Below are 25,439 nucleotides of genomic sequence, written 5' to 3'. Positions count from 1 at the left end.
GCATTGATGGCAATGGTGAGGCTGCTGCATTGATGGCAATGGTGAGGCTGCTGCATTGATGGCAATGGTGAGGCTGCTGCATTGATGGCAATGGTGAGGCTGCTGCATTGATGTGGACTGATGAGGCTGCAGATGGGCATTGATGAGGCTGCATTGGTGGCAATGGTGAGGCTGCAGATGGGCATTGAACAGGCTGTATTGATGGCAATGGTGAGACTGCAGATGGGCACTGACCCTTATTTTGCTTCAAAGTTCCTTATTTAAATTTTTTTTTTTTTTTCATTAAACTTCCCTCTTAAAATTAATGTGCGTGTTATACATCTGTGCGTGTTATATGCCGATAAATACGGTATATATAAATGTATGTATATGTGTATATAATATATTCACCTCCTCCATTCTAAATGAATCACCACCACAGAGTGCTTCTTCCACCTTTCAAACAGGCTGCTTATTTCAGATTTTGACCTATTGAAAATTAGGTCAATATTCGCCTTGCCCTTTAAAAGATCTTTGTCTCCATGCACACACTCATTTGTGTCTTTCTCCACATTTGAACACCTTTCCTCCAAAAGTAGCTCAAAGGAACAAAAAGAACCTCACTGCGCAATATATCCGCTTACCAGATCAATTTATTAAAACAAAGGGTTAAAATCTTACTCAAAAATGACAATTACAAAATGAGTGCACTTCATCCAGTGCACATAGAAACGATTGCCTATTTAAACAAGCATTTCCCCCTTAAGGTTTAGACTTTGGCTTTAGATACCTATCTAAGATGGCTAACTTCTGGTTCCTAAAAAACAGTAAAAATCTCTCCTGCGCTCAGGTGTCTAGTTCCTCAATACGTGGTGTGACCAACTTCATACAGTAATGCCTGCCGTCTTGCAGCCCTCCTCAGAATAATGGGTATTCATAAGCTAGAGGAAAAAAGAGGAGGGCGCACCGACCTAGTGCATTACCACTGGTAAAGCTTTATTGAAGCATAAAAACCGCAAAATGCATACTCACAAACGAGCATTGGTAACGGGCATTGACAATTGAGCAGGTTCGCAGTTCTGAACACCGACAAGCCAGGACCTGATGTTGAGTGGATCGAACGATACCTCAAGATGTCTGATGCGTTTCAGGGGAGAGTCCAATGAGCACGCCCACACTCGCTGCCTGCTCAGGATTACCCCCTCTAATTGCCCAATACTGGACTACAACATTCACTCAACTGAAAGGAAGGGGATAAATGCTGCAAAGCAGTATAGGCACACAGACACTTATAGGGAATGGGGAAAAAAGGAAAAAAAGTTATAAAAATAAATATATTAAATAGAAACAGCCCCGATGGCAATCAATATGGTCCACAAAATTGGCCACCCAGAGATTTAGCAGGGAAGACCTATGATATAAAATATGTAAATATATATAAGTGTATCGTTCGATCCACTCGACGTCAGGTCCTGGCTTGGTGTTCAGAACTGTGAACCTGCTAAATTGTCAATGCCTGTTACCAATACTCATTTGTGAGTATACATTTTTGCTGTTTTTATGCTTCAATAAAGCTTTACCAGTGGTAATGCACTAGGTCGGTGCGCCCTCCTTCTCCTTTTTTTTTTTTTTTAAACTTCTGGTTCCTGTCAGTGTAATGACATCATCCAGCCACACCCTGACACATTTCATTATTGAATCATGACTACTTTAAAAGGAAGACTGGTGGGCTATTGTGGTGCAGACCCAGCAGTGGCTGCGGCAGTGACCCTCCTGGAGTGCTCCTCACAAGTAAGCCTGTGGAATCCCTCCTTTTCCCTCTTGCAAAGCCTGTGGGGGTGTTCACCCTCCTCCCCTTCCTCTACATTCTGGAGTGGTATTCTCAGGTGGTGGGGACACCTTCTTTCTCCTAGCACGGTGGGGTGTGAAGTAGGGTGGGAGTCCAGGCCTCAACGGCTTTTCCTCCTTCTTTTTTTTTTGCAGGCCAAAACACAGGACAAGGTCCAGGCACAGACTCCCAAGAAGCCGTCTGTGGTGTGTGCAGCAAAGCTTGACCTTTTGTCACTCTTGTGTAGACAGCCTAGTTAAAGTTGAGTCATCAACTGCTTGTCACAGGATCCTTATATCCGTTAGGGATGAAATTGCATCTACATTTCAGTCTTTTAAATCTTTTGGTCCTTCAGGTTCCGGGTCGCAGATACCCCTTTGCATACCGGAACTGGGGAGAGGGATCCTAGATCTCATACCTCCTCTCTGAAAGAGAGAGAACATCCAACCATACCACTTGGGGTTGCCAACATCCCTTGTGTAGTCAGTATAGAAAAAGAATTACCCCCCAAAGAAACTGGACTTTAACGACAACAAAATATGCAGAAATACAAATTTTATTAAATAATTATACATATATACAAAATATCAAACCACTAAAAAATAGATGAGACAGAATGATGAATTCCCATAGAGTCCAGACAACCCAACGCGTTTCAGGACACAAACGTCCCTTCATTAGGGTAAAAAGGTCAGGAAGGAATTACACTGTATAAAAATACAAGTACATGAATGAGAAACAATAATTACAAAAAATTATTTACAGAACATACATCATAGAATTAGCATGAAGGCATACCCTAAATGGTCATCAAGTAGTTACACTGCTGGATCGGGGGCAAAGACGGCATCGCAGACCTGCACCCACACACTGACAAAGGACACACGAACAAAGGTGTAACGAGTGGGCCGCCAGATATCCACACAAGTCCCATAATAGGGCAGCAAGATCTAAATCTCATACCTCCTCTCAGGCTGAGTCTAGGTTAGAGGAGGCTTTGAGAGAGGAAGGCGATTCCTCCAGGGGATCCAGATACAAATTGACATTAGACGACTTAGCGGGTCTTTTAAAGGCTATCTATGACACCCTTGAAATTGAAGAGAAGGTACAACTTTTCCATTCTAGATTGTAAGCTCTAACGAGCAGGGCCCTCTGATCCCTCCTGTATTGATGTGTATTGTAAGTGTACTGTCTGCCCTCATGTTGTAAAGTGCTGCACAAACGGTTTGCACTATATAAATCCTGTATAATAATAATAACTTTGTAAACATGATTTCATGTACCAGTGAATGCACGCTAAGAAACAAAAAATCTTTTCAGTGCATAGTTACCTCTTAGATGCTATCAAACATGAATGGGATAGCCCTGAAAGGAAACCCTTTTTTTTCGGGGAGTCTCAAAAGGAGATTTTGTTTTGACAAGAATATGGCTCAGCCTTGTAACAAAATTCACAAACTAGATGCGCCTCTAGCTAAGATATCCAAAAAGACAAATTTAGCTTTTCACGATATGGGGGCATTTAAGGTCTTTTTTTTTGCGCAGGGCTTGGGACTTACTATTATCATTCTAAAACCAGCATCCACTTGTGTTGCCAGAAATCTTGAAATCTGATTAACCCAGTTGCAATCTCTCATCACTGCGGGTATCTCAAGACACCAGATTCTGAAGTCCTTCTCACTGCTTTCAGTCCTTCTGTTTTCTGGCAGATGCTTCCAAGGAATCTGTTAAGACGGCAGCTAGATCTTCTTCTGCTTTAAGCCACTAGGGCCTTCTTGCCGAGTTGATCAAAGTGATACTGAAGGTAAAAATTTTTTTTAAAAATAACAAACATGTCATACTTCCCTCTGTGCAGCTCGTTTTGCACAGAGTGGCCCCAGACCTGGTCTTCTGGGGTCCCTCGGCGTCTCTCTCGGCTCCTCCCCGCATCAGATAACTCCATGGGAGAAGCGCTCTCCCGGGGGGTTACTTTGCGGGTGCGCTCCCAAGTCCAGCATTCAGCGTCCATAGATGCCGAATGCAGGACTCCCTGCCCCCGGCAGCCGCATCATTGGATTCGATTGACAGCAGCGGGAGCCAATGGCTGCGCTGGTATCAATCTATCCAATCAACAGCTGAGATCCCCTTAGCAGAAAGACGGCGTGTCCCCGCGGGACAAGTTCGAGGGTTCAGTAAGTAAAACTGGGGGCCGGTCATTGACAGGTGTTTTTTCACCTTAATGCAAAGACTGCATAGGTTTACATTAAGGTGAAAAAACACAACCCCTTTAAGACGTGGACTGGCAACACTTCATCTAAACTGCATCTTTGTAATCTGCCATTTTCCATCTTTTTGGGCCTAGTCTCCAGGAGGTACTTGAAGGCACGGCAGATAAAGTGTTTCCAGAAAATAAAAAGAACTCAAACTTCAAGATGTAAAAGATTGTCATCTTCAAATTCAGTCAGAGAATGTGACCACAGTGGCGTACCTCAACAAAAAACAAGGGGGGCACAAGAAAGCCATTTCTTTAGGCGATAGCTCACAGCATTCTTTCCTGGGCAGAAATCAATCTTGTCTCAATCTCCGCCATTCATCTGAAGGGTGATCACAATTCCTTAGTAGATTACCTCAGCCGTTACCTGGTGAGCTAGGATGATTGGTCCTTAAATCCAGAAGTCTTTTCAGCCATCACTCTAGTGTGGGGAAGACCTTATGCAGATCTCTGCCTCCTGGGACAACAAGATAGAAAAATTCTTCTATAAACCCTCAGGATCAAGCAATGGGGATAGATGCTCTGGCGAACCCTTGGTTATTTGCCCTTTTACTATGCGTTCCCTCCGAGACTCATTCCAGAAGTTCTCCAGAAATTTTGTTGGGAAAAAACATTTTATTCTAGTGGCTCCTTTTTGGGCCATGAGACTGTTTTCTCTACTGAAGAGACTGACTTTGGGTCCACTGTTTTTTTTTTTTTTTTGTTTTTTTTTTTTTTCTTCCATTGAGGGAAGATTTGATCTTGCAGGGATTGGTGCTATATCTGCATGCGGCATCCCTGAATCTGTCAGCGTGGTTTGTGAAGAACAGCTCGTAAAGTCTCAGGGATTTTCAGACAAGGTCATTAAAGGAGTTGAAAAGGCAGAAGGTTTTTTTTTATCTAAATGCATTCTATGTGTGTAGCAGCGCCCCCCCGCAATTACCTACCTGAGCTCCTTCTCTCTCCAGCAGTGTCCACGATCCCCTCCCTCAGCCATCCAGTACACTCCTACTGATTGGCTGAGACAGAGCAGCGGTGCTATTGGCTCCCACAGCTCTTAGTCAGTTAGCCAATCAGGGGAGAGGGAGGGGCGGGGCCAGGGGGGGGCTCCAAGTCTGAATGGATACCTGGAGCTCTAACTCGGCTTGGGTGACAACCTGTAGCAAGCTGCTGGCTGAGGGGCACTTAAAGGAGGAAGGGACTAGGAGCATCAAAGAGGGACTTGAGAAGAGGATCTGGGCTGCTCTGTGCAAAACCAACTACACAGAGGAGGTAAGTATAAAATGTTTGTTATTTGAAAAAAAAAAAGGCTTTACAATCACTTTAAGACCCTGGTTAACCGCGTAAGCCTAAGACCAGGGCTATTTCTGCTAAAGTCTGGAAAACTTTTAACTCCTGGCTTGTGGAGCATCAGCAAGAGTCCCCAGATATTCAATCAATTTTTTATTTCTTCCAGGGTGTGGCTGATCATGGTCTTTCTGTCAGCACGCTTGAAGTTCAGGCTTCTGCACTTAGTGTTTTCCTCCAGGTTTCTCTCTTACAGGACACATTTGTGGCATTTTTTTTTTTTTTTTTAAGGCAGCTGTCAGATCTAGGCCAGTGGTGTTTAAAGTAGAAATCCACCCTAACACTAAAATCCCTGCATCTACAGACATCCATGATCTAACACTAACTTATCTAGCCTGTAAAGAAGTAATCAGTATACATACCTTTTTTTGAAGCCGATCTGACCAGATTCCATGCTCGGTTGTCAGCTGTGGCTTCGCTGTGGAGGCAGCCAAAAACTGAAGTCCCATAGTAACTCTGTGGGTTACATCCTTCCCCATTCATTTCACAGCTGTTGTCAGCTGTCTTCTCTGCAGAACCTCTACTGCTGGAGACTGGATTGGCTTCAAAAAAGTTATGTATACTAATTTCTTCTCTACAGGGCTAGATAGGTTAGTATTAGATCTTGGATGTCTGTAGAAACAGGGATTTTAGTGTTAGGGTGGACTTCTACTTTAAATCTTGTCGGTCCTGGGATTTGTCTTTTAGTCTTTCAAGCACTTGTTTTGAATCCTTTTGAACCCCCAGAGGAATTGTCAGTAAAACTTCTAACATTAAAAAAACGTTTTTCTTTTTGCAATTAGTTTCGCCGGTAGGGTAAGCGAGTTGCAAGCGCTTTCAATTAAGGAACCCTTCTTATTTATTTTCAAGGCTAGAGTAGTTCTCAAAGTGCATCCAGGCTTTTTACCTAAGGTAGCCTCTACTTTCCACAGGTCTCAAGATGTCCTTTTACCTACTTTCTGTTCCTCTCCCAGTAGCAAGGAAAAAAAGGTTTAGTCTTTTGGATGCAAGAAGTCTTGTTCCTTGAAGGTTATGAAGGGTTTAGAGCAGTGGTTCTCAACCTTGCTAGTGCCGTGACCGCTTAATAAAATTTCCCGAGTTGTGGGGACCCCTAACAGTAAAATTATTTTCGTAGCTTGGGTTGTCAGCGCCTAAGGCAAGACAAGTAATTTGCGCCCCTAACCCACGGACATTTAGCGCTCCCTGAGTCCCTTCCACTCGTGCAGTAATAAAACCCCTTATGGTACATTTTAGAATGTACCGCTTTCTCTTTGTTCTACTTTCTTTCCCTTTTATCTCTCCCTATGCTAATTTTATTGTGTGTTTTTTTTTTTTTTTTTTTTTTTTTTCACCCTCCATCTCTCTAGCCGTCTTGCTTGTTCTTTCTCTTGTTCTTTCTCTTATTCTTTCTCTCCCTTTTTCTTTGTTCCTCCCCCTCTTTTCCTCTCCCTTCCATGTATTCTCTTACTCCTTGGTGGGGGGGAATGAGATGAATGGCAGTGCTGGCGGGGAGTTGGGATTGGCTCTGATGAGCCAACTTGATCCAGGTCATCTGATCTGAGAACTGTAGTGGGGAGTTTTAATGGCAACTATAATCACAGGTAGTGTTACTCACTGTGTCTCCGGCTTCACTGTGTCTCCCACTTTGTGGCGTCTCGTAGCAGTGACACCTATGCCAAAATCAGAAGATGGGGTCTCCTGCAACCCCTCCCGCTTCACATTCCTCACCAGTCCGCTGACCATTACTCTCTGCCCCCAGCCATGCTGTGAACTGAATGGGCAGCTGCGAGGAGGCTGAGTGGACGGCCACGGGCTCCAGGGACAGCCCTGCTGGGCGGCCGCAAAAAAGCTGGGAGAGCGGTGCGGGCTTCAGGAACAGCCCAGGGTTCGGAGACCCCTGGCAAATTATCATTTGACCCCCAGGTTGAGAACCACTGGTTTAGAGAGTCAGATTATTTGTTTTTTTTTGTTTTTGTTTTTTTTTGTTTTTTTTCCTTTTCAGGTCACATAGGTTATAGTGCATCCAAGTCCACTATAGCTAGGTGGATAAGGTTAGCTCTTTCTAAAGCTTATGAATGTTTCCCCTCCATTTTTTAATGCACATTCAACAAGACCCTTGTCAACATCATGACCCAAGAGAGCTGGTGCCTCGCAAGAACAAACTTGCAAAGCAGCTACATGGTCCAATTATTCAACTTTTGTTAAACGTTATCACTTGGATCTTCTGTCTAGTCAAGATGCCTGCATTTGGACGCAAAGTCCTCCAGGTAATGGTCCCTCCTTAGGGGGTAAATTCTTGCTTATCGTCTCGGGCTGTCTTGAAAGTTGACTTGAGAAAACCAGAGTTAGACTTACCAATTTTGCCTTTTTTGGGAGTCTTCCAGGACAGCCGGATTCCTATCCTTTAATGTTTTATTATGCATCTGGGTTTTTCTTAGAGCTGTCCTACAGTTCTTTCCTGGTAGGAAGAGCTCTACATTTCAGGCTGTCCTGGAAAACTCCCAGAAAAGGAGTTTTCAATAAGTGTAACTCAGGTTTTTGTCCTAATCCCAAGCATCCTAAGGAAAGTTGCTTCACTCTTTTTGGATGATGTTCGAGTTTATATGAAATCTGAAGGCTTTGTCTCAGGCTGCATTCACACCTGTTGCGTGTTTTGGCCGTGGTTTTTAACCACGATTTTGCAGCGATTTTGTTCAGGTCACCAATGTAAAAAGCAGAAAAAAAGCCTGTAATCTGCCCCAAAGAAGCTCATGTTCTTTTTTGAGCTTAGGGCGTTTTTCAGGCGTTTTGCTTCAGGTGAAAAAACGGTCAGATGTGAACAGGTGCCATTGAAATGAATGGGATTTTGCTTGTTAGGCATATTTCAGGCGTTTTACGAGCTGAAAATGCTCAGGTGTGAATGCAGCCTCAACAGTCTAATTCCCTATGTGTTCTACCTGAGTGTCCTCTTAAGGGTCAGGCTGCTTCTCAATCCACTATTTCTACGTAGGTTCTTTAGCTCATTTCTGAGGCCTTTTCTATCAGGGGCAAGGTTCCCCTTTTGCCAGTCAAGGCCTATTCCACCTGAAGTGTCAGTGCTTCCTGAGCTTCTGTTCAAGTTTTTAAGGCTGCTGCCCAGTCCTTTCTTTATATGTGTACGAAGTTCTACCAAGTAGATGTTTACACCTCTATTTATGCCAGTTTTGGGCAGAACGTCTTGCAGGCGGCTTTGTAGTGGGGTTCTCCCTCTTCTATTCTGGGTTTTCTGCATTTTTCATCTTGTTGCTGTGTTTGGTTACCCCTAATGTTCAGTGTTTTTGGACTTCCTAAGTAGTTATGAATATGAATGTCTGTGTGTCCTGTAATATAAGTTTAAGAATTTAAAGTGGAGGGCCACCCTGAAAAAAAAAATTACACCAAAAAATCCTAAAAAAATAAAAAAAAAACATTTGAAAAATTTTTTTTTAAAACTTACCTAAACCCTTGCTGCTAGGCAGTCTTCCTATTCTGCCTCTTCCTTTTCCGCGGCGTCTTCTGCTCCTCAGTGAGCGGCCCCGTTGTCTTCTGGGAACTGTGTGTGTTCCCAGAACACCACGGGGCCATTCACAGAGCGCCGCGCCGCTCGTGCGTGCGCAGTAGGAAACTGGCAGTGAAGCCGCAAGGCTTGTACTGCCTGTTTCCCTTACCTAGGATGGTGGTGCAGGGACCCGAGGGACGGGTCGGCCTCGGGCGGCTGACATCGCGGGCACCCAGGACAGGTAAGTACTTATTTAAAGTCAGCAGCTACAGTGTTTGTAGCTGCTGACTTATTTTTTATTTTATTTTTTTTTTACGGCCGGAATCCCGCTTTAAGTTTTTTTGGTTTACCTGTAATACCTTTTTCTTTGTTGTACATCACAGGACACAGATCTCCCTCCCCTCTTGTCTGTTCCCCGTTGCTTGCTAGAAATTTGAGGTTAAGTGGAGCTGGGTCGGGTTATGTTTGGTTGGTTTCTCTCGCATTTTTTTGGCAAGTGTATATTTAGCTGAAAGTGTCAGCAACAACCCAAATAGTCATGAATATTAAGTCCTCTGTGTTCTGTGATGTAGAAAGGATTTTACAGGTAGTCCAAAAATCCCATTTTTAGAACCAAATCTTTTTGCAGTTCTGGACCTTAAAACATTTTGATTGGGATAGAAGGTATTTTGTTGCATTGCAATTTATCTAAATTACTTTTTTTTTTTTCTGCAGAGCACAAACATGGCTTATGGAAATGTAACTGAAGACACAGTATATACCTGCACTGGGCATCCCTTGAGATCGGATATAGCCAACATTCTAGACTGGATGCTCAACAAAGAATTCACCACCGCCTATAATAGTATCCTCTATTTTGTAATACAACAATCGGGGGTAAAAGATTTACAAGTGTTGGGCCCTCTGTTTATAACGTGGGAGCTGATTAAAAAACAAAAATAAAGCAAGAAAAAATAAAATTGCCTTATGGTGGAATTGATGGCAGTAGCAACCAATTTAGTTTTACCTTTCATTTTATGGAAAAATGCAAGGGATTGGGCACAATGGGATAAGCATTCTAGTGGGTAATAATAAAAGGCAAAAATAATGGCAATGTGAAAACCAAATACATTAGGTCCACTAAGAAGCGATAAAAAGTTATGTACAGTTCTATAAGTCCATCAACTTGGGTTGGCTGATCCCTGGAGCAAGAAGCAGTAGGCAAAAAAAAAGAGAAGGGAAAGTGTAGAATTATGCAGAAATGTTATTTAAATTGCTTGTTCCGGTGATGTCAGCACGCCAACAGCCGGGTCCAGGTGCATTCCAGCCCTTTCTTTTGGATGCTGGATGGTTTCACAGCTGGCTTCCTCCCCTCATGGCAGGTTTTGTTACATGTCTACACGTTGAGGTGCTTTCTCTTCTCTTGTTTTGTTGTGGTGATGTGATTTTATGAAAAAATGTATTCTGTTTGGTTGCTATTCACAAAACATCTTTTGCTGTTTTCTTTTCTCTAAAAAAAAATTAAGCCAGCGTGCTTTATGATAGTTAAAAAATAAACTTGAGACTACATTTACACTGGCAATTAGGGCTGGTGCGAATAGTAGCAGCAGGAATCCGATTCGGGCTGCGTCTCTCAGCAGATAGGTGCAGATGCCAGCCTGGTTCACTATGACAGGTCGCTGCAGCTATTTGCGACTGCACAGCCAGCGATTATGGGCAGAGTAGCAGGAGAATTCAAAGTTTCGTGCTGTGGCTCTCAGCGGGTAGGTGCAGCCACCAGCCTGGTTCATCATGACAGGTCACTGGCAATTGGCAACTATTTGCTGCTGTCTGTACAGCCAGGAATTACCTGTGGTGATCGCTGCTGAATGTGCATCCAGCAGTGATCACTGCAGGTAATTGCTGATTGTACAGAGAGCCACAAATAGCAGCCGCTAGTGACCTCTCGTTATAGGGAATGGGGCCGGTGGCCCCATCTAGTTGCTGAGAGCTGCAGCAAGAACTGCTGTTATAATTCACACTGGCCTTAAACGCTGGTGTGATTTGCTTACTTGCATTAACTCCAGGTAGTTGCTTCATTATATTTTGCAAACAGGCTTATTTATTGTATTAGTGATAATGTTCTTTTCGCTGAACTATTAGACCTAGGCATTAACAAATTGTTAAAGCCTATGAGAGATTACCATTTGTTTAATTTTCTGGCGTTGGGCAGACTCTGGTTTTGGATCATAGGAAAAGAGCCATGTGTAACTTCACTGTTTCATGGTGATCGGTGCAAAGCATTATGGCAAATACCTTGATTCCAGTTTTTGCAGTGCAGGAAAAACACAAGTGACCACTAGACACTAATGGGTTCTTATTTGACGTCTGATACAGATGTGAATAGGAAACCAGAAGGCACTTGTGCATGCTTGATCCGGAACCGGGCTGTTGGCGTCTATTTAGACACGGTCTGGCTTGGCCCCACCCCCGATATCTGCTCATAGGTTTTGATTGGGGGGGGGGGGGGGAGAGAAGCTACTGTTAAAAGGTTTTTACCTTGATGCAGAGAATGCATTAAGGTAAAAAAAAAAAATTTTAATTGTACGACCTCTTTAGGGGGGTGGGGGCAGTAATGTCTGCTCTTGTCCAGTAAGAAATCTTCCTGAATTGATAGTGTTATTGCACTGGCTCAATGCCCAATATGCAGGTTGAAAGTAAAACTGAAGTAGGAATTATTGGTGTTAACGACATATTCAGTTTAAAATAGAATTGCAAAGCAAAATTTCCTTAAACCCCTCCCCCCTCATAAAATTGCTCAGATAAAATCTTAACTCCTAAAACAGTCTTTCTGGTAGCAATGGTATTGGCTTGGAGAGTTAGTAAAATTTGTGACTTCTATGTGGTAGAGCCCTAGTGCATTATTTTACCAGACAAAAAAAATCTTGGTACCAAACTGTGGCTACTTCCACAGAACACGGAAAGTAACCATTTTTTTCTGCATTAACCCCACTAATGAGAAGGAATAGGCTTTTTACTGTAGAGCTGTCAGAAAATTCTTAGAGATCTAGAGATTATGAAATCTTGGAGGAAGTTAAGCAGCCTGTTTCAAAGAAGGGAAACGGTAACAAAAAAATAAATGGCAAGAAATAGCAATGGCAAGATGAATCAAAAATACTAATGCAACATCATTATTGGGCTGAATTGCTAAAGTATTCAGAACGCATTACAGCACATTGGACCAGGGCTTTGGCCTCTTCGTGGGTCAAAAAAGTGGGTGCTTTGTCTGAGCAGTTCTGGAAGCAGCCTCCTGGACAAACTTCCAAACCTTTAAGTCATTAGTCAGATTGACCTTTTATCCAGCCAGGACCAAGCCTTTGGCAGAAAAGTTCTGCAGATGGGCTGGTTTCCCACCCTAATGGGTGTTTTTGTCCTTGTCATATGCTATCCTGGAAGATGATTAGGAAGTTAGTTACCTGGTAACTCCAAGCTCCAGAAATCTTCCAGGATAGCAGGGTATATCTCGCAAATTTGTACCTATTGGTAGCTGGTTTTCTGTATTACCTTTTGGTTTTGGTCTTTGAGGTCACTAGGATCTTCTGCAATTTTATAATGATAGATGATGTGGTTCCCTTTTTTAAGTGTTCAGCGTTTTTCTCTCATTTGCTGTCTGTAAATGTAATCCATTGTGCAGAAAAAAAGGATGCTCCTTAAAAGTGACATTTTCAGATATAATGGAATTAAAGACATTAAAGGGCCTGGCTCTTCATGACATCCTGACAGAAATTCACCTATATGTTCATCGAGGTAACACCAAAACAACTATTCTTCTGACTGATCTTTGTTGGTGTGTTCACCAAATCTGTTAGAATTATGGGATTATCCAAAACACTTTGTTTAAACATCAACACTTTTATATGTAGTAAAAACTCTACTCAAGTCAAAACTTAAATTGAAATATTGAGCAGCTTAAAGGGGTGGTAAACCCTTGTGTTTTTTCACCTTCATGCATACTATGCATGAAGGTGAAAAAAACACATGGCAGTGAACGCCCCCCCCCCCCCCCCCCCCCCGTTTTACTTACCTGAGCCCTAAATGCTGGACTTGGGAGCACGCCCACAAGGTAACTCCCCGGGCGCCCACAAGGTAACCCCCCCCCCGCTGTACATATGTGTATAAATATATGATTGATATATACTGTACTGTATGTGTGTTTTTATTGTATTTTTGTTCTAGACCTATGTGGGGTTTATAGGTCTGTATGTTTATTATGCATGTAATACTGTATTAGTCTGATAAAGCTACTTGGTGTTTTGGTCTATTAACCAGTTCCCGAACAGTTTTACTGCGGCAGAATGGCACGGGTGGGCAAAACAATATTACCTTACGTTGGGCGCCCAGCCTGTGCATGCGCCCCCGACGATCTGATTCGTTTCAGAACCAATGAGTCTCCAGGCCCATGCCAATGATTTCTGGCCTGGACCTGCTGATCAGTTCTGATGAATGAAATGCTTCCCCTGCCTGTAAGTGTAAACACAGGCAGGGGAAGTGATGTCATCTCCCTCTCTGGAATTCTTTTCCATTCCAGAGAGAGAACATCCTAACGTGAGTTGCAACAACACTACACTGACACAGTACACATAGGCACACATTTCAGCCCCCGATCGCCCCCAGTTAACCCCTTCACTCCCTGTCACTGTGTCACCCAGTGCAGTGTTCATATTTTTCTTTGATCACTGTACTGGAGTCATTTGTGACACTAATCAGCATTAGGGTACTAGTAGTAGTAAGCCCAGATAGGTCTAGGAACCCCGCCAATAAAGGTTTAACTCCTTGATCACCCGGTCACCAGTGATCACCGTATTAGTATCACGGGTGACGCTGGTTAGTTATTTTTTTATAGCGTCAGGGCACCCACCGTACATTACCTAATAAAAGGTTTAAACCCTTGATCACCCGGCGGGTGATATCAGTTAGGTTTTAGCGTCAGTTAGGGTCTGCATCTCCCCAGGCAGTGTCAGATTAGTGCCAGTATCGCTAACACCCACGCATGCACCATACACCTCCCTTAGTAGTATAGTGTCTGAATGGATCGATATCTTTGATCTGATCAGAACTACAGTGTCTTGCAAAAGTATTCACCCCCCTTGGCATTTTTTGTGTTTTGCATCACAACCTGGAATTAACATGGATTGTTTGGGGATTTGCATCATTTAATTGACAGAACATGCCCACAACTTTGAAGATTTTTTAAAAAAAATTTTTTTTATTGTGACGCAAACAACAAATAGGACAGAATAACAGAAAAGGTCAATGTGCATAACTATTCACCCCCCTAAAGTCAATACTTTGTAGAGCCACCTTTTACGGCTATCACAGCTCCAAGTCGCTTTGATGTGTAAGATGTGGCAAGGCTCTATGAGCTTGCCACATCTTACCACTGGGATTTTTGCCCATTCCTCCTTGCAAAACTGCTCCAGCTCCTTCAAGTTGGACGGTTTGCTCTTGTGAACAGCAATCTTTAAGTCTGTCCACAGATTTTCTATTAGATTGAGGTTTGGGCTTTGACTAGGCAATTTTTAAAACATTTACATGTTTCCCCTTAAACCACTCAAGTGTTGCTTTAGCAGTGTGTTTGGGGTCATTGTCCTGCTGGAAGGTGAACCTCCGTCCTAGCCTCAAATCGCGCACACACAGAGTGGTACAGGTTTTCCTCAGGAATATCCCTGTATTTAGCACCATCCATCTTTCCCTCAACTTTGACCATTTTCCCAGTCCCGACTGCTGAAAGACATCCCCACAGCATGATGCTGGCACCACTATGTTTCACTGTGGGGATGGTGTTCTTTGGGTGATGTGATGTGTTGGGTTTGCGCCAGACATAGCGTTTTCCTTGATGGCCAAAAGTTCAATTTTAGTCTCATCAGACCAGAGCACCTTCCTCCATGCATGTGGAAGACTCCCAAAATGTCTTTTCGCAAACTCAAGACGTGCCATTTTGTTTTTTGCTGAAATGAATGGCTTTCTTCTGGCCATAAAGCCCAACTCTATGGAGCGTACGGCTTATTGTCGTCCTATGTACAGATACTCCAGTCTATGCTGTGGAACTCTGCAGCTCCTCCAGGGTTACCTTAGGTCTCTGCTGCCTCTCTGAATAATGTCCTCCTTGCCCAGTCTGTGAGTTTTGGTGTGCGGCCGTCTCTTGGCAGGTTTGCTGTTGTGCCATGTTCTTTCCATTTGGTTATGACAGATTTGATGGTGCTCCTAGGGATCATCAAAGATTTGGATATTTTTTTATAACCTAACCCTGACTTCCTTGGTCTTCATGGCAGTGTTTGGTTGGTGGTGCCTCTTGCTTAGGTGTTGCAGCCTCTGGGGCCTTTCAAAAAGGTGTGTATATGTTATGACAGATCACGTGACACTTAGATTGCACACAGGTGGACATCATTTCACTAATTTTGTGACTTATGAAGGTAATTGGTTGCACCAGAGCTTTTTATGGGCTTCATAACAAAGGGGGTGAATACATATACGCACATGCCAATTATCAGTTTTTCATCTCTGAAAAATAGTTTTATGTATATATTTTTCTAATTTTACTTTACCAACTTGGACTATTGTGTTCTGATCCATCACATATAATTCAGATTAAAAAACATTGAACTAAAGGCTGTAATGTAACAAGTTAAAAAGCCAAGGGGGGTAAATACTTTTGCAAGGCACTGTATATTAGCATCCTCAATAGTTTAGGGTTCCCAAAAATGCAGGATTAGTTCAGATGCCTGCTAGCCCCTCCACCCAGCCCACCCAAGTGCAGTATCAATTGATCACTGTCGCTTACAAAACACATAAATGCAGCATTCACAGTCGGGCCTGATCCCTACAAGCGCTAACTGTTTTTTTTTTTTTGGTAGCATTTAAAGCAGTCGCTGATAGTCAGGCGCTCTTCTTTTTTCTTTCTTTTTTTTTTTCTTTTTCCTGTGAGTCTCACTAGTTGTACCAGTAAATTTAGAGGCCAAAATGTCCAATTGAAGGTACACTACTGAAGAGGCCTACACGTTTATGAGCATTACCGATGAGAGTGAAGAGGAACTCTCCCATCTGTCAGATTCAGGCTCAGAATACGAACCAGTAGACAGCAGCGGCACCCTGACAGATAGCTCTGATGACCGATTATTGGTCCCTGCCAAGGTCAGGCATACCTGACCCCGTTCTTCTGCTGTTGTTGAGGTGCAAGAACTGCAGGGCTCTCGTATGGAGCAGAGAGCCAGTACTAGTGCCGCTCATCCTTCTGGTGAACTGGCAAGCATCAGCAGCCTAGTATATCCTGGTCGTACATCCGGCACTGCAGTAACACTTGGTGGCGTGGTGAGTCCCATAAATGCAGTTCAAGCTGGTGAGGTGGCTAGCAGCCACTAAGAAGACAAAGACAGGCCCATCGAGCCCATAGTGCTTTTCCTGCTGCTTTTGCCAATCTGAATTGGGAGCCCACCACTTCTGCAGCACCCGTACTTCCCCCATTCACTGGCCAACCCGGAATTCAGGTGGAAACAGTTGATTTTATGTCACTTGATTTTTATTTGCTGTTTTTCACGGAAGATCTCTATAGGTTTGTTGTGGACCAAAGCCATTTGTATGCTGGTCAATTCATCGCCAATAATCCCAGTTGACTCTCGCCAGAGATTGGAGACCTATTACAGTCTCCAAATTTATCTATCCCTCCTCATGGGCATAACTAAAAAAAGTGAGTTGCGGTCATGTTGGTCCACTGACCCAATTCGCCGTATGCCTGTGTTCTCTGCCTGCATGACCATGATGCGATACGAGCAGATCTTGCGGTTCATGCATTTCAATGACAATGAACTCTGTCGTCCTCAGGGTAACCCTGAATATGATCAGCTCTACAAAATTCGGCTCCTCGTAAACCACTTCAACCAACAGTTTGCAGCCTTTTTTACTCCCGATCAAGTTGTCTGCGTTGATTAGTCCCTGATTAAGTTTTCTGGCCACTTGTCATTCAAACAGTATCTTCCCAGCAAGCGTAAGATGTATAAGCTCTGTGACAGAGCTACAGGCTGTACATATAGTTTTATGGTTTACGAGGGATAGAGATAGGAGCACTGGTAAGATTGTGTGGGACTTGGTGTCACCCTTATTCGGAAAGGGGTACCACTTGTATGTGGACAATTATTACACAAGCGTGCCGCTTTAGTCACTTGTTCGATCATGGAATTGGCGCATGTGGTACCGTGCGATCTATTCGCCAGGGCTTGACCCAGTAGCTTGTATATTCCCATCTTAGGCTGGAGGAGAGAGCCTGCTTCAGGTGTAATAATTTGCTCTCTGTGAAGTGGAGGGTCCAGATTCTTATGGCGACTGGTGTTGAGGAGAAACCCCTCTGTGTCCACAAATATGACCTTAACATGGGAGGGGTGCACCTCAACGACCACTTGTTGGCGCCGTACCTAATTGCCCGCAAGGCCAGACGCTGGTATAAAAAAGTATCTATATTTATTCCAATTTGCTCTGCTGAATGCTTATGTGCTATACAAAGCTTCATCCCCAAAGAAGATGTTGTGTCTGCAGAAAACACGGATATAGGTGTGACACCCGCTTTTATTATCCCTCCTGTCATGACCAATCTCCTTTTATAAATGTTTCTAACGCTACCACACACTAGTGGAGTATTAGAGTAGGGTACAGCATTGCAGTCCTAGGGCACACTTACACAGGGTCTCAAAAGGTGAGATGGCCATCACATTTTGAGACCCTAACCTGGAACGTTTACAGTTTATGTGCACAAAAAAACACCAATAAAATAAAAAAGCCAAAAATAGTTGTGGTTTTATTTTTCTTCTCTATATTGTTCTCTCTTATGTTCGCTCTCTATTGTTCTATATCTATTCTCTCTCTATTTGTTACTGTATTTTAGAACTGTAATATTTTATTTTCACTATGTTTTATTGTATTTGCTTTACATGTATTGTATTTCTTACTGTTGTAGTGGAACGTTACTTTGTTTTATTGTTAACCTTCATTTGCTTAGCAGGGATGCCATTCAGCTGCAGCACGGGTTTATTTATTCTGACAGCAACAGCGTTTGCTCCCACGATACGTAAAGCCGTGACTCCAGCGATGTAGGAGGTGATTTCACCACCACAGTTAAAAAAAAAAAAAATGGTGCATGTATGCCCATCATTAGAAGTGGGTGGATGAAGAGCAGTATTCTAATGGTGGGCATACCCACCGATCAATCTTTTTTTTTTTTTTTTTTTGTTCAGCCCACAGGCTGCATGACAAAAAGAACATTACAATATATGACCAACAAGGACCAGCAACGTACTGATATGTTGCTGGACTTTGAGTGGTTATACCAGAATGATGCCTGCAGGTTTAGGTATCATCTTGGTATCATTCTTTTCAGCCAGCGGTCGGCTTTCATGTAAAAGCAATTCTTGTGGCTAATTAGCCTCTAGACTGCTTTTACAAGCAGTGGGAGGGAATGTCCCCCCCTCCCACCGTCTTCCATGTTTTTCTCTGGCTCTCCTGTCCCAACAGGGAACCTGAGCATGCAGCCGGTGGTTCCGCCAGCTCACCATTGAGCTGGTCGGAGACCAGAACGGCTCCAATCATCTCTATGGCCTAAGAAACCAGAAGCTACGAGCTTTCATGACTGAGGTTTCGCCTTTATATAAACCGCGCCATTGGGAAAGCATTTTATCACACCGATTTTGGTGTGGTCAGATGCTTTGAGTGCAGAGGAGCGATCTAGAGTCTAATACCCCATTTTTTTCAAAAAAAGAGTACCTGTCACTAACTATTGCTATCATAGGGGATATTTACATTCCCTGAGATAACAATAAAAATTATTTAAAAAAAATAAAAGGAACAGTTTAAAAATAAAAAATCCCCCCGCGCCCCCCGCCCCCACCCCCCCCCCCCCCCCCCCCGTGCTCACGCGCAACGGCGAACACAAGCGTTGGTCTGGTGTCATATGTAAACAGCAATTGCACCATGCACGTGAAGTATCGCCGCGAAGATCAGACCGAGGGCAGTCATTTTAGAAGTAGAACTCCTCAGTAAATCTAAACCGCTGCACGTTTGTGTGCAATTTTAAAGCATGTTGTGTTTGGTATTCATGTACTCGGCATAAGAGCATCTTTATTTCATCAAACATTTGGGCAATATAGTGCGTTTTAGTGCATTAAAATTTTTAAAAAGTGTTTTTTTTTTTTTTTTCTCAAAAGAAATGCGTTTGTGAAAAATTGCAACACCCACCATTTTAACATGTAGGGTCTTTATATATATTTTTTTTAATGTTTGGGGGTTCAAAGTAATTTTCTAGCAAAAAAAATATATATATATTTTTTTTTCATGTAAGCAAAAAGTGTCAGAAAGGGCTTTGTCTTCAAGTGGTTAGAGTGGCTGATGTGTGACATAAGCTTTTAAATGTGCATAAAATGCCAGGACAGTTCAAACCCCCCCACCGCCTTCATGCTTTCTAAAGGCGTAAAATTGTGTTTTTACTCTTCACTACCTATCACAGTTACGTATTTGCCGAGAGGCATGGTGATGGTGAGTATTTATTTGTTTTTGAAAATGAAGAAAGAAAAGAAACTTTTTTTTTTCTCTTTTCTTTTTTCAATTTTTAAAACTTGTGAAAAAAAGTGAGATCTTCAAAATACTCAACATGCCTCTCAGCAAATAGCTTGGGGTGTCTACTTTCCAAAATTGGGTCATTTGGGGGGGTTGTGCTATCTGGGCATTTCATGGCCTCCGAAACTATGATAGGTAGTGAGGAAGTGAAATCACCATTTTATGCCCTTAGAAAGCCTGAAGGCGGTGATTGGTTTTCGGGGTCCTGTACACGGTTAGGCTCCCAAAAAGTCTCACACATGTGATATCCCCGTACTCAGGAGAAGCAGCAGAATGTATTTTGGGGTGTAATTCCACATATAACCATGGCATGTGTGAGCAATATATCATTTAGTGACAACTTTGTGTATTTTTTTTTTTTTTTTTTGTCATTTTTCAATCACTTGTGAAAAAAAATTGCACTGGGGTCAACATGCCTCTCAGCAATTTCCTTGGGGTGTCTACTTTCCAAAATGGGGTGATTGGGGGGGGGGGGTGTTGTACTGCCCTGCCATTTTAGCACCTCAAGAAATGAGATAGGCAGTCATAAACTAAAAGCTGTGTAAATTACAGAAAATGTACCCTAGTTTCTAGACGCTGCAACTTTTGTGCAAACCAATAAATATACGCTTATTTACATTTTTTTACCACAGACGTGGCTGAATACATTTTGGCCTAAATGTATGACTAAAATTGAGTTTTTAATGTTTTTTTGTTTTTTTTATATATAACAAAAAGTAGAAAATAGCATTTTCCCCCCCAAATTTTCGGTCTTTTTCCGTTTATATCACAAAAAATAAAGATTGCAGAGGCAATCAAATACCATCAAAAGATAGCTCTATTTGTGTGAAAAAAAGGATGCAAATTTTGTTTGGGTACAACATTGCATGACCGCACAATTACCAGTTAAAGCAGCACAGTGCCAAATTGTAAAAAGTGCTCTGGTCATTGAGCAGCTAATTCTTCCGGGGCTGAAGTGGTTAATTTAACATTGAATTTGCCAAGATGAGTTGTTTGTTCTCCCTAGAGTCAAATGAATGACGTCTATATATTTCTCTTGGGTCTAGCTGGTGTAAAAAGCATACCAGATATCCTTGTTGTGCTGTGCTGGAGAGGTGGAATACACAGTGGGAATAGACTAGGTCCTAAGTCAAGTGCCATCTGTTTAAATGTGTTAATGTGTTTTGGATATCCCCTCCCCATCTCAGAAAGGTTCCCACAGCAACTGTATAGACAGCTACCTTTTATAGGTGTGGATATTATATGTGACCCACAAGGGGGAGCTCTAACTCTGTATCTTAATTGATCATAGGATGTATTTGTAGTAGTGGGTAAATTGTATGCTTCTGTTTTTGAGGGTTTTTTAATTTTTTTTGCAAGAATATGATTTAAATCTTAAGGGCCCAAAAGATATACACATTTGGGGTGTAAATTTTGAAATGTTAGAAAATAGTTGTTGCTGATCTACTATTTTTGCATCTCATGTCATACATTGGTTATATGCAATAGTGTCAAGTGGTCAATTTGCAGAATTTTTATCTGGAATCATTTTGATCTTCAGAGACCTCCAGTGGACCTTTTATCAAGATCTGACTGCTTATTGCCCTGGGAAGAACCTTCAGTTTCCAGGGGTCAAACCGCTACACTTCCTCTTCCCCATAATTCTCTTCCTAAATCGGAGATGGAAACCCCTTTCAGACTGAAATGGCGGAAAGGGATTGGGACACACGTACTGTGGTGGAAGCTGCAAGGGATTTTTTATCCTCTGCATTTTATAAGCTATGGCTTCTTGACAGCTGTTCTCCACTGTCAACACACTGATTGAACTAGTCTTTGCCTAGCAGAACTTGATGTAAAGTAGTGAGTGTACAGCTTGTATAAGTGTAAATTTGCTGTCCCCTCAAAATAACTCAACACAGCCATTAATGTTTAAACTGCTGGCAACAAAAGTGAATACACCCTTAAGTGAAAATGTCCAAATTGAGCCCAATTAGCCCTTTTCCCTCACCAGTGTCATGAGACTCGTTAGTGTCACAAGGTCTCAGGTGTGTTAAAGTTGGTGGTATCGCTCACACTCTCATACTGGTCACTGGAAGTTCAACATGGCACCTCATGGCAAGGAACTCTGAGGTTCTGAAAAAAAATTGTTGCTCTACGTAAAGATGGCATAGGCTAGCTATAAGAAGATTGCCAAGACCCTGAAACTGATCCACAGCATATTGGCCAAGACCAAACAGCGGTTTAACATGACAGGTTCCACTCAGAACATACCTCGCCATGGTCGACCAAAGAAGTTGAGTGCACATGCTCAGCTTCATATCCAGAGGTTGTCTTTGGGAAATAGACGTACGAGTGCTGCCAGCATTGCTGCAGAGGTTGAAGGGGTGGGGGGTTAGCCTGTCAGTGCTCAGACCATATGCCGTGCACTGGATCAAATTGGTTGGCATGGCTGTCATCCCAGAAGGAATCCTCTTCTAAAGAGGATTCACAAGAAAGCCTGCAAACAGTTTGCTGAAGACAAGCAGACTAAGGACATGGATTACTGGAACCATGTTCTGTGGTCTGATGAGACCAAGATAAACTTATTTGGTCAGATGGTATCAAGCGTGTGTGGTGGCATCCAGGTGAGGAGTACAAAGACAAGTGTGTCTTGCCTACAGTCAAGGAGGGTGGTGAGTGTCATGGTCTGGGACTGCATGAGTGCTGCCAGCACTGGGGAGCTACAGTTCATTGAGGGAACCATGAATGCCAACATGTACTGTGACATACGGAAGCAGAGCATGATCCTCTCCCTTTGGAGACTGGGCCGCAGGGCAGTATTCCAACATAATGACCCCAAACACACCTCCAAGACGACCACTGCCTTGCTAAAGATGCTGAGGGTAAAGGTGATGGACTGCCCACGCATGTCTCCAGACCTAAACCCTATTGAGCATCTGTGGGGCATCTTCAAACTGAAGGTGGAGGAGTGCAAGGTCTTTAACATCCACTAGCTCTGTGATGTCTTGGACGAGTGGAAGAGGACTCCCGTGGCATCCTGTGAAGCTCTAGTGAACTCCATGCCCAAGAGGGTTAAGGCAGTGCTGAAAAATAATGGTGGCCACACAAAATATTGACACTTTGGGCCCAATTTTGGACATTTTCACTTAGGGGTGTACTCACTTTTGTTGCCAGCGGTTTAGACATTAATGGTTGTGTGTTGAGTTATTTTGAGGGGACAGCAAATTTACACCATTATACAAGCTGTACACTCACTACTTTACATTGTAGAAAAGTGTAATTTCTTCAGTGTTGTCACTTGAAAAGATATAATAAAATATTTACAAAAATGTGAGGGGTGTACTCACTTTTGTGAGATACTGTATCTATGCACAAGTTGAAGTTGCGTTATATGAGGATTGACCTAGTCCCAAACAGATATTCACTCCTCCTAAGCTTTTTACTGAAATGTATCCTATGGAAAATTTTTGAGAATAAATTGGCTGTTGCGGTAGTAGACGCTACCATTTCAGTTCTCATTTAACATCTTACAGTTTCTGTTGAGGATGATCTTTCTTTTAAGGTTTCTGTTAGGCATTCTGAAACCCTATTAAAGGCCTAATTTGCACTTGCAGGACCAGTCTTGCCGCCAGCCATCTCTGCTCTGCCTATTTGCCTGACTATAGACTATATTTGCTAACTACAAAACAAATGAATAGGGAATATTAACCTGTATTTGAGGATCTCACAATTGCAGCTGATGCCCTTGGCATTTTTGTTTTGTGTGTATGCTCAAGAGAATTTAATCACTTCAGCTACGGAAGGTTTTACCCCCTTCATGACCAGGCAAATTTTTTTTTTCTGGGATTTTTATATATATATAGATATCTATAGATATATATAGATATCTATATATATCTATATATATCTTTTTGCTATAAAACACATTTTATAAAAAATAGAAAAAAAAATCAAATTTCTTAATAAATTTTGGCCTAAATATATTCTGCTACATGTTTTTGGTAAATCCCAATAAGTGTATATTGATATGGGTGAAAGTTATAGCATCTACAAACTATGTGCAATATACTGGAATTTTATATATATATATATATATATATATATATATATATATATATATATATATATATATATATATATATATATACACACACACACACACACATACAGTGGGGACGGAAAGCATTCAGACCCCCTTAAATTTTTCTCTTTGTTATATTGCAGCCATTTGCTGAAATCATTTAAGTTCATATTTTTCCTCATTAATGTGCACACAGCACCCCATATTGACAGAAAAACACAGAATTGTTGACATTTTTGCAGATTTATTAAAAAAGAGAAACTGAAATATCACATGGTCCTAAGTATTCAGACCCTTTGCTGTGACACTCATATTTAAATCAGGTGCTGTCCTGCAATAGTGATACCCACCTAAAATTATAAAGTGCAGTCAATCAGATCAATTTATAATATATAAATAAGTGACCAGGAAAAAGCTAATGTGCATAAAAAAATGCAACCAATCAAATCAATTATTGACCAAGGAAAAACTGATAGTATACATAAAAAATATATATATAAATTAGAAAACAATGGTGTATTAATTTATGAGTAATTCCCAACTTTCATCAAAAAATATGAAAAACGTATATGGAGAGGATGTGTGTATCACAAACTAGTCCAAGTGATAAAACGTCCCAAAAAACTGTGTTAATGAAAAAATGGTGAAGCTCCAAAATGGCGAAGTGTTCAAATGATCAAGTGACTCTTGTGCTCAATCAGATCAGGTGACTCATTTGCTCCCCCTTATGGGTCCCCACTCACCAGCTCCTGGTAACCCTGCAGGGGTGGTAAGCATGTATGGAAAATCGTGGGTGGTCTCCTTTGATGGCTCTACCAGTAGTACATTGTTGCAACCACTACACCAGATCAAGACGTCCAAACCGGTCATCCGCTCGGCACATCATCCGTCACCGTATCCAGGAAATTATTCAGCAGCTCCTCAACTTGTCTTCACGAACACCGAAGATCCTGGGAATTAGTCCGCTATCTTGTATCCAGCTGTGGTCTTCACCACCATAGAAGATCTTGGGACTTAGTCCACAATCTTGTATCCAGCCATGGTGTTCACCATCACAGATGATTCTGGGAATTAGTCTACTATCTTGTATCCAGCTGTGGCCTTCACCATCACAGAAGGTCCTGGGACTTAGTCCGTTATCTTGTATCCAGCTGTGGTCTTCACCACCAGAAAAGATTTTGGGACTTAGTCCACAATCTTGTATCCAGCTACGTCTTCACCACCAGAGAGGATCCTGGGACATTGTCCACTACCTGATCACCAGCTGCACCACAGACCCTCGGGATGGTGGAGGAAGAACTTTGCATCCCCCTATACATCGCACATGGGACGAGATGACTGGCTCTCAACTGCTGCACAAGATAGAGGTAAAAAGGGTTCTGGTGATCCTCCTCGAGTGAATCCAGGTGGACAGGGTACACAAGAATACTTCAACTCCTGTTGAAAGAGCTTTGGCCTTTTCCCAAACAGGCCAAATTAACTGATGCAAGGCCCCTATTCCACCCTGCTTCTCACCCGCTGACTTTAGTGGCATGGCTTTTGAGACCCTGGTCTGATATGATTCCATAAAGGCCATCTTATCCAGAGCAAGAAAATCTGCCTCCCACAAAATCTACCATCACACTTGGAAGGCCTACTTTGCCTGGTGGGAGGACAGACATGCAAGTCTCAGGTAATAGTCTGTTGTTCGTATCTTGGTCTTTCTTCAGTCCGATCTTGATCAGCATCTGAATGTGAGTACCCTTGACCCTTTTGCACTTATGGTGGTAGTTCCAATTGTTTGTTACATGATATTACCACAAAGGTAAATTGCCCAGATTTCTTGGTTAAATATAAAAGATGAGGTTGCACTGAGTAAATAGATACCCAACGTGTCAAACCTTAAATTGGCATGCGCCCATGACATAGC

At 42.4% G+C, this 25,439-nt stretch overlaps 1 protein-coding gene across 1 annotated transcript in view; it reads left to right on the top strand.

Annotated features, from left to right (window-relative positions):
• Positions 1 to 25,439, top strand: part of RFC5 (replication factor C subunit 5) — a 92,955-nt gene that overhangs the window by 55,411 nt on the left and 12,105 nt on the right. The window contains exons 8-9 of the mRNA XM_073625650.1: positions 9,571 to 9,700; positions 12,544 to 12,621. Coding sequence (XP_073481751.1) covers positions 9,571 to 9,700; positions 12,544 to 12,621 — 208 coding nt within the window. The remainder of the gene's footprint in view (positions 1 to 9,570; positions 9,701 to 12,543; positions 12,622 to 25,439) is intronic.

This window comes from Aquarana catesbeiana, linkage group LG01 (genome assembly GCF_042186555.1).
Source record: "Aquarana catesbeiana isolate 2022-GZ linkage group LG01, ASM4218655v1, whole genome shotgun sequence".
In the NCBI taxonomy this organism is placed as follows: Eukaryota; Metazoa; Chordata; class Amphibia; order Anura; family Ranidae; genus Aquarana; species Aquarana catesbeiana.
The sequence above is the reverse complement of the archived record's forward strand: the minus strand, read 5'-3'. Positions and strand labels throughout refer to the sequence as shown.